This window comes from Epinephelus fuscoguttatus, linkage group LG21 (assembly GCF_011397635.1).
Source record: "Epinephelus fuscoguttatus linkage group LG21, E.fuscoguttatus.final_Chr_v1".
Taxonomy (NCBI): Eukaryota; Metazoa; Chordata; class Actinopteri; order Perciformes; family Serranidae; genus Epinephelus; species Epinephelus fuscoguttatus.
This window is the reverse complement of record NC_064772.1, coordinates 15,030,638-15,042,819: the sequence shown is the minus strand read 5'-3', so window position 1 is coordinate 15,042,819 and position 12,182 is coordinate 15,030,638. Positions and strand designations below refer to the sequence as shown.

The 12,182-nt window shown below is 41.9% G+C and overlaps 1 protein-coding gene across 1 annotated transcript; it reads left to right on the top strand.

Annotated features, from left to right (window-relative positions):
• The first annotated feature begins 1,818 nt into the window (after positions 1-1,818).
• Positions 1,819-9,203, top strand: LOC125881815 (dermatan-sulfate epimerase-like protein). Its single transcript, XM_049565180.1, has one exon. It carries the CDS (start codon positions 2,824-2,826, stop codon positions 6,478-6,480), a length of 3,657 nt encoding a protein of 1,218 aa, XP_049421137.1. The 5' UTR covers positions 1,819-2,823; the 3' UTR covers positions 6,481-9,203.
• The last annotated feature ends 2,979 nt before the right edge of the window (positions 9,204-12,182 follow it).

Genomic DNA, 12,182 nt, shown 5'->3' with positions numbered 1-12,182 from the left:
CTCTCTCTCTCTCTCTCTCTCTCTCTCTCTCCCCCTTTCGCACTCACCTGTCCTGTCAATTACAGGCTAAAATGCCCAGAAAAATATCTTAAAAAAAAATTAGGAAAGGACGTCAAATGTTTTCCAAATGCTCCACTGTACATGTCCACTCAGATACAAAGTAACTGGAGTTTCAGAAAAATCTTCATCTTAGAAGACAGTTAAAAAACTCACTTAGGTCACTTTTAGTGACCTAAACTGCGTGGGGGAAAATATCAGTTTTCAAAAATATCTGTATACACCTAGACAGGGTCTAGGTCAGAAATAGTTTGACAGATTAGGAATTGGACAACTATGGTTAAATACAATAAGATGACTGGATGGAGGTGGTCATCAACACTGCTCACATGTGCAGTGCACACTTCATATCAGGTTAGGGAAAAAGTATTTACTGTTGTAGGGATGAATAATGTTATGTGTATTAAGGGTTATCATGCACACCTAATCAGAAATTGTGGAGGTATTAAGAGAAATATTGGATTTCTTTTTAACGCTAACTTTTTAGCGCATTAGCTAATGCTTTGATAGCAAAAAAAAAAAAAAAACCTGGAGGAAAGTGTTCAAGAGTCGTCCTCCTTTGTCCTCCTGTTATATTTCTATATGTATTAAAGAACAGCGCTCTGCTGGTCCATCTCCCCAGACAGAGTGCCAAGGGCGTGCTTTGCCACTCTGAGAGTGCGGGGCTCTTGATAACGAATCAGTACATTCAAACAGCGCTATGAGCGGTTCGGTTTGTACCAGAGTGCGCGCCACTTGGAATGAGTGTTTCTGAACGCACCACTCACATCATGATCCTACACTGTCCAAAACAAGCCCAAAAGAATTCACTATCTAGCGCTGGCTAATGTGTGTAGAGAATTTTTTTAACCTCGTCACATAGTGACGTTTGGTCATGGACTTTCCACGTCCACATGCGACAGGCAAGGTACCCATGGGTGCATTGGTTGTTGGTCTGTCATGGGCAGCCCTCTCACTCTGACATCTCTCCACTTAGTGCATGTATGTCCTGTTTGTGCATGTGTGTGTTCGGACCTGTGTGTAATTGACAACAAGAGTGAAAAAATGGATTTCCCCTCGGGGATTAATAAAGTATATAAAAATTTAATTAAAAAAAATAAAACTACAAGGGTAGTTGTAGCGACGTATCATGCTGACATTAATTACATTGCACTTTTTTTTTTTACATTGGTTCCTGACACCGCAAGTCACTGCCCAAGCACTGGATTTCGACAACTTCCAAGTGAGACCGGGCTCGTTTTGCCTCCAGCTAAGTCCCACCCACCAGAAAAACATCATACAGTTTACTAACAATAATCGGGTCTATGGGCAAAGTCTACATCCAGTGAGTAATATTACTGTTTCTGTAGTTACCTTACTGCTCTCTAAATTTGGAGGTAGAGCTGCTGGCTGTAGAGTCATTCATCAGTTTTGTCATTTGAGTGTGTTTTAAAAAAATGTTGAACTATGCCTTTAATATCAGCCGTGTGCTTATTGCACAGAACAACAATTTGTGTGTGTTTTAAGGACTGCATATTTTTAGTTGAGGCAAAAAGGAGTGTTTTAATTTCATCATCGCTCGTATGATTTTGCATGTGTAGCCTGTGTCTTATGTTGAGCAGGAATTTAACATCAGTCAACCGGTAATGAGAGAGACACAGATCTCATGAAATGAATATTCAGCCTTCCCACTCTCTCCACATGAGAGATGAGGCTGGGCTTCTGAAGTCACGGCTCCCTCTACAGTTTGTACAGTGGAAATTTTCCATCCAGTGCAGGAAAAACAATCAAACTGACTGTGTTGAACAGTCGGGGGGAGACACAACGGAGACGCGTCCGGAGATTACTCGCACATACACAGCTTTACTTGTGAGATGTGTGTCTCAATCGGCAGCGGATACATAAACATCCCGACAGATACAGTACATTTCCATGTGGATTATCCATCACCCGGGAGGCTGAGTTACTGTTTTATTGCGGACAAGCCGAAAAATGTCTCATTCTTTGAATACTTGAGGAGTGACGACAACTTTCCTCCTTTTCGGACTTCACCATACTAATCGGCGCAGATAAGAAGCGTGGAGCTACAACAAGAAGGAGATTACCGGATTTAACAATGCAAACAGATCAATTGCCCGATCAGGATTTGCAATTTTAAGCAGCAGGCAGTTTGGAGTCTGCAGCGGCGGACACCGAGCAATGTTATCTGCGGAGATGCGTTGTTCGCTGAGGTTCATGTCCGTGGATGTTGCGGCTCGGTCGGGCTGCACACGGTGCCTTTGGGTGGCTGTGATTGGACCGGACACAGACTGGGGCTGACTGATGTTTGTCCGAGAGGAAATGTTTTGGGGAGGAGATCAATATGACTTACTGGCGCACGCGAGGGGGGGAGATTGCCAGTCTTCACGAGCACACGTATTACTATGAGGACGGAGGAGAGCGTGCAGGATTTCTTCTCTTGGATTTAAATTCAAAACAGACCTGAAAGCTCCTACCATCAGACATTTATGTATATTTAATGTGATGCGTTTTGTTGCCTTTGCAAAGTGTTCCAAGATTGTTACAAGTGGATGTGGACAGTGTGTGTTTGCACTAAAGTTTTTTTCCTGACTATCATGCATGGGACTCTGATATTGCATCACTTGTCTTATAAAATATAAATTTTTTGAACTCTTGCACCTCCAACAAATATATCCCACCTGGACTTTTACTCTGGAGTTATGGGACATTACGACAACATTTTTAAGGAAGAAAACAATCAGTTGCCTCATTTCTAAATGCAGTAAAATGTACCCCCAAATGCCCGGCAACATGGCAGTGAACTGGGTTGTGTATTCAGTTTTTATACTCCCGCTGTTTGCAGTGGGGACAGCTTTCTCGGGGGTCTTCAACGCCACAGACAGAGACATTTTTACAGATGACTTGCTGCAGGTCAAGCTCACACAAGCCAGAGCGACCGAGCAGTGGAAACTCCAGTCTACTGATTCCCATCCCAACCTATATTTTAACCAAGTGGATGTGTTGCACTTGAGGCAAAGGTCCTCCACCACCCACAGTCACATATTTAAAGTCATCCGGGCTGCTGCTCTCACCATGTTGTCTAATGTCCCCTTTTACATGCCCCCTGTGAAACATGCAGAGTTTACAAGCAAGTGGAATGAGATTTATGGGAACAACCTGCCTCCCCTGGCTCTCTATTGCCTGTTGTGCCCAGAGGACTCTGCTGCCCTGCAGTTTCTTATCAAGTTTATGGATAGGATGGCTGAATACCCAGACTGGAGGGTAACCAGTGCCCCTAACGATGAGGTCCCCATGGCGCACTCTCTCACTGGGTTTGCTACTGCTTATGACTTTATTTACTCCTACCTGGATGAGCGGCGGCGGGATGTTTACCTCAAGAAAATTCGCTCTGAGACAGAGGAGCTGTTTGAGCTCTCAAAGTACAGGGGATGGGGAAAACAGTATCTCCAGAATCATCAGACCACAAACATATTAGCCACCCTGACTGGTGCTATAGTGGTTGGATCACACAACGACCCGGAGTCAATGATCTGGAAACAAGTGGCAGTGAACTACATGGAGAAAACTATGTTTCTCTTAAACCATGTTGTTGATGGGTCTCTGGATGAGGGGGTAGCCTATGGGAGCTACACAGCCAAGTCCATCACACAGTATGTCTTCTTAGCTCAACGCCATTTCAACATTGACAACCTGCAGAACAACTGGCTGCGGGGACACTTCTGGTTTTATTACGCCACTCTGTTGCCGGGGTTTCAGAGAACTGTCGGCATCGCTGACTCCAACTACAACTGGTTTTATGGGCCGGAGAGCCAGCTCGTTTTCCTCGACACATTCGTCATGAGGAACGGGACGGGAAACTGGCTGGCTCAACAGATTAGAAAGCACCGACCCAAAGACGGTCCCATGGGGCAGTCGTCCGCCCAGCGCTGGGCTACACTTCACACAGAGTACATCTGGTACAACTCTCACCTCATGCCGCAGCCTCCCCATGACTTTGGAAAAGCGAGGATGCATATTTTCTCAAACTGGGGTGTGGTTACCTACGGGGCAGGGCTACCGAATGGTCAGGGTAATACTTTTGTGTCCTTTAAGTCTGGCAAGCTGGGTGGCCGTGCAGTCTATGACATTGTCCATGACAAGCCTTACTCCTGGGTGGAGGGCTGGAACAGCTTTAACCCAGGTCACGAGCACCCTGATCAGAACTCTTTCACATTTGCTCCTAATGGGCAGGTATTTGTGTCTGAAGCACTTTACGGTCCAAAGTACAGCTATCTTAACAATGTTTTGGTGTTCAGTCCATCTCCTACCAGCCAGTGTAACAATCCGTGGGAGGGTCAGTTGGGTGAGTGCGCTAAGTGGCTGCGATGGACTGATGAGGGGGTGGGTGATGCCAGAGGGGAGGTGATTGTCGCCTCCTCACACAGGGACACCATGTTTGTGAGTGGGGAGGCGGTATCAGCTTATTCCCCTGCTATGAGATTAAAGAGTGTGTACAGAGCTTTAGTTCTGCTGAACTCACAGACTCTGCTGGTGCTTGACCACGTAGAGAAGTTGAGTGATTCACCTGTGAAGTCCCTCAGCGCTTTTTTCCACAATCTTGACATTGACTTTAAATACGTTCCTTTCAGATTCATGGACAGGTATAATGGCGCCATGATGGATGTGTGGGACGCTCATTATAAAATGTTCTGGTTCGACAGCCAGGGTCACAGCCCTGATACACAGATACAAGAGGCAGAGCAGGCGGCTGAGTTTAAAAAGAGGTGGACTCAGTATGTCAATGTCACTTTTCCGATGGCAGGCACAGTCAGTCGAGTAGCGTACGTCTTACATGGGCCTTATGTCAAAGTGTCCAACTGTAGATTTGTGGATAATAGCAAGAATGGAGTGAGACTTTCTTTAACTGTAAATAACACAGAGAGGATAGTTTCTATTGCAACAAACTATAAAGACATAGGTGCGAGGTTGGCATATTTAGGATTTGGAGGTCACTGCAAAGTTGAGGATAGATATCAAATCACTCGATATGGCCTTGGGACTCAACTGATCCCCAAACAAATCAGTAGTGATAATCAGCTGTTTGACTTTGGGTTCACAGTCAATGTGATAGCTGGGGTTGTTCTCTGCGTGGCCATAGGATTTTTGACCATGCAGAGAAAGTTTTATGTCTGCTTCGGCAGGCTGATGCGTTACGCCCTCCTCTCTGTGCTCATTCTGTGGATAGCTGAGCTGCTGTTTGTGTCTAACAGCTGCGATCAGCTTCTCTGTGGGGTAAAATGGAAAGGTGCGGGTGCCAAAAGCGAAGTAAACAAACAAATCAGACTGTATGAGCAGCACCGGCTCCCCCTCCCCACCGTCGTCATAACAACCCTTCCCGGATCGGGATCAGAAATACTCAAGCACCTTTTCTACAACAGCTCGGACTTTGTTTACATAAGAGTCCCCACCGAGCACGTGGACATTCCTGAGACGGAGTTTGAATTTGACTCTCTGGTCGACGCCTGCGAGTGGTCAAGGTCAGATGCCATGCATGGACGGTTTAAGATTATTCAGGGCTGGCTGCATTCGCTGGTCCACAACACCAAGCTGCACCTGCAGAATATTCAGCTGGTAGAGGGCAGCAGGGTCAAACAGCCCCAGAGAGTTAGCCCCTCTAGGGACAGAAAGAAAAGATCCAGACGGAGGGAGCCAGCATCTGAGCTGAAGGGCAAACTGAGAGCAAGTCTGGACAGAGATGCAGAGTATGTGAGGGAGATGAGACGGCATATTGCGGAGTACCCTAACGCCAGGGTGGTCCTCAACATGCGGAGTGGAAGCTGGGCGCTCAAACTGCCTTTCATTCAGGAGGTTGTGGGATCTTCCCTGAGGACAATCTACTTGGTGAGAGACCCTCGAGCGTGGATTTATCTCATGGTTTATAACAGCAAACCCAGCCTTTACTCCCTTAAAAACATCCCGCAGCATCTTTCCTTGATATTCAAGGAGGATGCTGTCAGTGACGGGTGCCCAGCTGCAGCGCCAGAATTTAAAATAATCCAGAGGCTGCTGTCCCGTTCAGAGACAAACCCCATCCTGATACTGGCTCATCTGTGGCTGGCTCACACTGCAGCAGTGCTGAGGGTCAGCGAGAGCCTCCCAGAGGAGTCGTACCTCCAAGTGAGGTTCGAGGATGTGGTCAACTTTCCGCAGGAGACGGCAGAGAGCATACACACATTTCTGGGGGTGCCTGTGTCACCCGCAGCCCTCAACCAACTCCTGTTCACCACCTCCACGAACCTGTACAATCTCATGTATGAAGGGGACATTTCACCAGCCAACATTAACATGTGGAGACAAAATATGCCTCGAAAAGACATCAGACTAATAGAGGACGTGTGTGGGAGTGTGATGAGGAGGCTGGGTTACACCAGGTTTGCCAGTTAACATGCCGCTGCTGGTCAGCTGATACTGAGCTGTCTTGTTTACTGTAGCTGCCATGGAGTTCTGTAAAGTTTTTCTTTTCTTTGCACTGACCTTAAATTTTAAAAATAATGTCACAACTTGAGGAGAAACTGAGTAGCATTTCTGTCTTTTTATTGTGTTTGTTTGGGTGTTGTACAGACTACAGCAACAGATGTTTGTGAGGGAGGAATACTTAACATTAAAATAGGTGGAATGGAGCTTGTGTTGTTTTCTCCCCCCCCCCAGCCACCCTTCACACTCACTTGTAGCGCTCTCTTATAGAGTGAGACCTTATACCTTTGCTGTGTTACATGCAGAGTTGAATTTGTTCTGTTATTGCAGCATCCCACAACAGCTCAGTTTCACAGTGAAGATTATTTACTGTTAGTTTTAGTACAAGATGAGAATTGAGAGTTTTTCTGTTCACTAATCTTTAATGTTAGAGAGATGTGTGTGCAAAATCTATATCTGTTATTAGTGGCATTATTTATTTTTTTCTCGGGGCTTGGGGGTGGATCAAGAGATGCTTACCGGTTTGGAACAAATATGATGCTCATTAAGAAATAAGACTTGTTTTTATTGACAGTCTTATAATTGGCAGCTTTGGGAGAGAATTTTCAAAGAGTAATTTGGCTGTTATGAATTTAAAGAGATAGTATGGAATTTTTTGATGTGGGATTTTATAGAGTACTTATCCATAGTCAGTGTATTACATACAGTAGATGTCAGTTGCAATGCCCCCAGTTTGGAGAATCAGGCAGAAGTCTGACACAGAAGCTAAGCAATATATCACAATGGATGGGGGTTGGCAATGAAACGTATTTTTACCACCAAATAAAATGTCCCACCTAAAAAAACTAACATCAGTTTGAGTCGACACTATACTGAGAGTGTTTTTACGGCTTTACCTTTCCATCAGACAGCCTATTTCGACTTCAGATCCCCACCTTTGCTCTTGTAAAAGCCGCCAGACTCCATTGAGAAAAAAGGGTAATTTTAGCTCTCCGAACACTGGAGTTGCTGGTCTACCACTGCTTCAATCAGTCAGTTAATTTGTGTTATTGTGTGACTTTGGTGAATCTGAACCAAGTCTTCAAATTGGCAAAGTCACATATGCATGTTTTTTTCAGTAGTCTGGCAGTGAAGCGATGTATTGGCCTTACTTTCCTGTTCCAAGTCACTGTCTGACATTAAAGTAAAGCAGTGAAAATACTCTCAGTATAGCGTACACTTAAGCAGAGTTTTTTGGGGGGTTTTTTTGGTGGCTGCAACACATTTTGTTGCTGACCGCTCCACAACAGTACATTACTTTGCTTCCATGTTGGACTCCTGCCTGCTTCACCAAACTGGTTGCGAGCTGACTGACATCTACTGCATGTAATATTCTGTTTACGAATAAGTACCCCATAGAGGCTCACCTCAAAAAATTGGAACTATCCCTTTAATATCTGAACTTGGCGTGCTATTCCCTTTAAAACTTAAAAAATGCCTCAATTTTTAAACTCTTTTGCCAAGCAGAGAAAGAAAGAAAGGCTGTGCTTTATTGCTCTAATATAGACATATGAATGATATGGATTGTATTTTCATTACATCAGTGGAGGGATTTTTATTTGAAGCTCAAAGATGTCACGATGGCTCGGCGGCTTAGCACTTTCACAGGGACTCCTTTGATTGTATGTGGGATTCAGTGCATTCTCCAAAGCTAACTTTACTGTATGTAGTCGATTAGCTCGGAAACATAAAACCTCTGAAGATATATAAACCTCTGAAGATATTATGTGTAGAAGAAAGAAAGTTAGAAGTATTTATGGGTTCCAAAGACACATATCCCAAAGGATCAGGGATGAATATGATTATTATAACTCCCTTTGGCATTTATTGAATTAGATCAGAGGGAAGTGCTTAATAGGGATCAAACTGAAGAAAAAACAACCTGTCAGCCTTGACACATTTCTAGTCAAAGCAATTTCCAAAGCATCCCCCTCAGCTACTCATATTAATCTGCAGAATGCCATAACTGAGGCTTACCCTGTGTTTTATTGTTGTGCTGTCTTCACTTTCAAGGCCTGAAGGAAATGCAAACACTTTCCATTTCCTGTCTTGGTCAATCAGATATCCAATGATCTTTTCGGGCCTTTGTCTTGAGAGAGCTCAGCGAGCAATGGACTGAGCAGGGGATGAATATTAAATATAGTTAAAGGAAAAAAAAGTCAGAGACCATTTCTACTCTGTGATGTTATGCTCTTTGGCCTGGGCAAAAATATACGCTCCTCAGTCAGTAAGCTTTGATGCTGTCTTGCTTAAACATTTCTGTACTGTAAATGGATCACATGTAACATGCAGATTACGACTGCATCTGTACACTCACAAAAAACCCATACTGTACTCATTTGGAAATATCCATCTTTCCTCAGCTAGAAACAGTCCTGTTTGTTTTCTTCTCGACGAACACTGAAACCCTTGACTGCTTGGAAAAAAAAAAACGTTTGATGTTTGTGGTCTTTGAATGTGTAGACTTGGCAGACATGCTTTCACTTTGGTGTTGCAATCCTGTTACCAACTCTGTTTTGTATTTGCTCGTGGGGATATGGTTCCTTGCTTCTGTGGCCTTGAATTACAATCATTTTCTTTATAAGGGATTTTCGGTAGGGCTCTGGAGCAAGAGGTTGAGATAATGTAAAGAAAATAATAAATTCATAAATATATCAACCAGTCTTTTTGTTCGGATTGACTTCCTGTTCAATAAGCGAATGTACCATGTGATTATGTAACGTCATTAGCTGCAGATATGTTAAACTACTGTTAATACAGCGTAATAGTCTCCTTTGCGATGGTTACTGCTAACCCACGAGTAAAACTTCTGCAGACGTCTCTGTGCTGCCACATTTATTCAGCAGCAAAATTTCCATTTTATTAGACATGGATGACAGGAGCCTAATTGCCTGCATGGGTGACGTGCATGACAAGGAGGAGCCAACAATTAAAAACATGTCAGGAAATTCTTTTGTCACGCTCTGACTGAGATGGGACCCGAACACGAGCAGCCCTTCCAAAGTGCACATGCCGTGTCTCGCGTCTTCAGATTGGTCTCAATGAGTCAGTCATTTCATTACTCATTTGTTCTTGATCCCTCCTGTAACACTCTAATGCTTGGCAGGGTCCTCTGTGCCTAATCCTTCTATGCAGAGGCACATTATTCACTGAAAAAAAAAAAAAAGGGAAAAACCTCAGGCGAGTGCTTTGGAAGGGAGGTTTCTACAAGTCCTGACTTGCACTCGATGGAACCGTTAAGTAGCCTGTTTCGATTCAGTCTGGGTGCCAGAAATATTGGTGCATAGATAATCTTATTATTAATATTCATCTTGACTCTCTAATATTCAGATTTATAGACGAGTTTGTCAGGGTAGTTAACAAAAATGGTACTCAGATCTATTACTTGATTAGTAGTGTAGAAATACTCTGTTACAAGCAAAAATCCTGAATTTAAACTCTTACCCAAGAAAAAAACCCCACAAGTACGAGCTTTAAAATATTCTGAAAGTACCGACATTAAATGTGAGCATTAGGCAGAATGTCAAATTTCAGATTAACCAAAATTAGACAAAGGGTCATTACCATGTGGGTTTTTCACTTGCAGGCAAATTGCCTAGCAATAGCAATACATGAAGATATTAAAAGAAATTCTATAAAAATACTATAACATATATAAAATATACATGTTTTTGAATGAGAAAGCTGTGCAATTTTGTGCAGTGTGTGTAAATATATTCCATCAGAGAATGTGTAAAAGTTCATAGTATACTGAATATGTCATTTATAATTTAAATTATATTACTGGACTGTAATTATTAATGCATTATCTATCCACATTTCAACATTGCAGCTGGTAAATCTTAAGCTAATTTTAGTTTTCTTTATATGCTGCTGGGAAGTGTAATCTATAATAATACATCTTAATTTGTCAATTAATTTATATTATAATATTAATAACATTGATCAGCAAAGTTACCAATAATGAAATGTCAAATTCATGTAGTTAAAACTACAATATTGTCTTACCAAAATGTAGAGGATTTGTAGTGTAAAGTAGCATCAAATAGAGGTTTTTTTTTTCAGTACTTAAGTAAATCTATTTAGTTACATTTCGCCTCTGGTAGACAACCATACATAATCATGACCCTTAGCGTTACAGCTGATATCAGATTTTGTGGTGCCACCTCTCATAAAATAACTTTGTAACTAATTCCTGTATGGATATATAAGTCACAGATGCTTTATAAAGATCAATAACAAGCCATCATTTATAACAACCTTTCAATTGCCAGGTTGGCTCTCTATAGCTGGTATTTATCTTCACCAGCCAGTGGATTCATAGTATATTTACTTTAAGGAGAACATCGCCTAAATTAAGAATTCTAATATGTTATTTTCATGGCTTAAGTTTATTTAATATTTGTGAACATGAGCTGCTCTCTGTTAAAGCCAGAAACTAGAGAAATAAGTCTCAAACTTGTGATGTCATACAGTATAAAGTCTGGAGCTGCTACATTGACAATGAATGGGAGACTGATTTTGTGGACACACAAAATGTTTTGTTTTCTTTTTATACCGAAATTATTATGTTTTTTCTGCAGTAGTGTTCTCAGCCCTGAAACAGAAAATGGACCCATATACTCAGAACAGTCCTCTGGGTGCTTTCAGCGTCATCTATAACATCTTTCCGAATTCATTGTCTGTGGAGCAGCTCCATACCTTTTATTCTATGACATCACACATTTGAGTTTTAGCATTCTAGCTTTTGGATTTGGGAGAGAGTTGTTTATGTTTACTTATATTTTTAGACTGTCTAAGACCATGGGAATAACATGAACATTGAAAATGGCTGCAGTCTCCCTTTAGGTTCTATGACACAGTACTAATGTGCTTCCTCTATATGTTACTTTATACTATAGGTCACTGAAGTTCAGAAGGAAATACTGAATTTTCCACCCTGCTGTATTTCAGTATCAGTATCTAATAATTTCATATATAATAGTATATCTCTCACAGGGGCCATTTTTCTGCAGAATGAACAGTTTTATTTTGGTTCTTCTTGAACATTTTGCTGATAATACTTCTGTTGTGAATACTACCTCCACACTACTGCCAGCAGAACACTGCAGGGTCTCTGCTGCACCAGAGTCCATTTATTAACTAGACTATTCATTAACATCTCCAGCTGGACACTTGATGGATGATTGTAAAAGCCTTTACAAGTCAATAACTTATTAACACTTACAATGGCAAACGAGCAACTAATTGTAGATTTGGATTAGGTGTTGCTGTGACCCATGACCCTTTGGTAATGACTTTATTAGCATGTGGACATGACGGCTTATTTGTAAACGTTAATGGATAAATTGATTGTGGTCCAGATTCAGCTAAAAGACATTAAGTGTCCAGCTGCAGGAGGAAAAACTTGAGCAAGAGAGAATTTTTACAACCAGCAACATCCCCCCTAAAAATAATCTTATTAATGACTTGATCTGTAAATAATTAGTAAATGGCTAATTTACAATCAATGAAGCTACTGTATGAGAATGTCTAATGGATTCATATTTTATGACACTATATCCAGTCAGCCTTTATATGAAGTTTATAGGTTGTATAATGACTTCATTAATAGTTAAATAATCATTTACTTA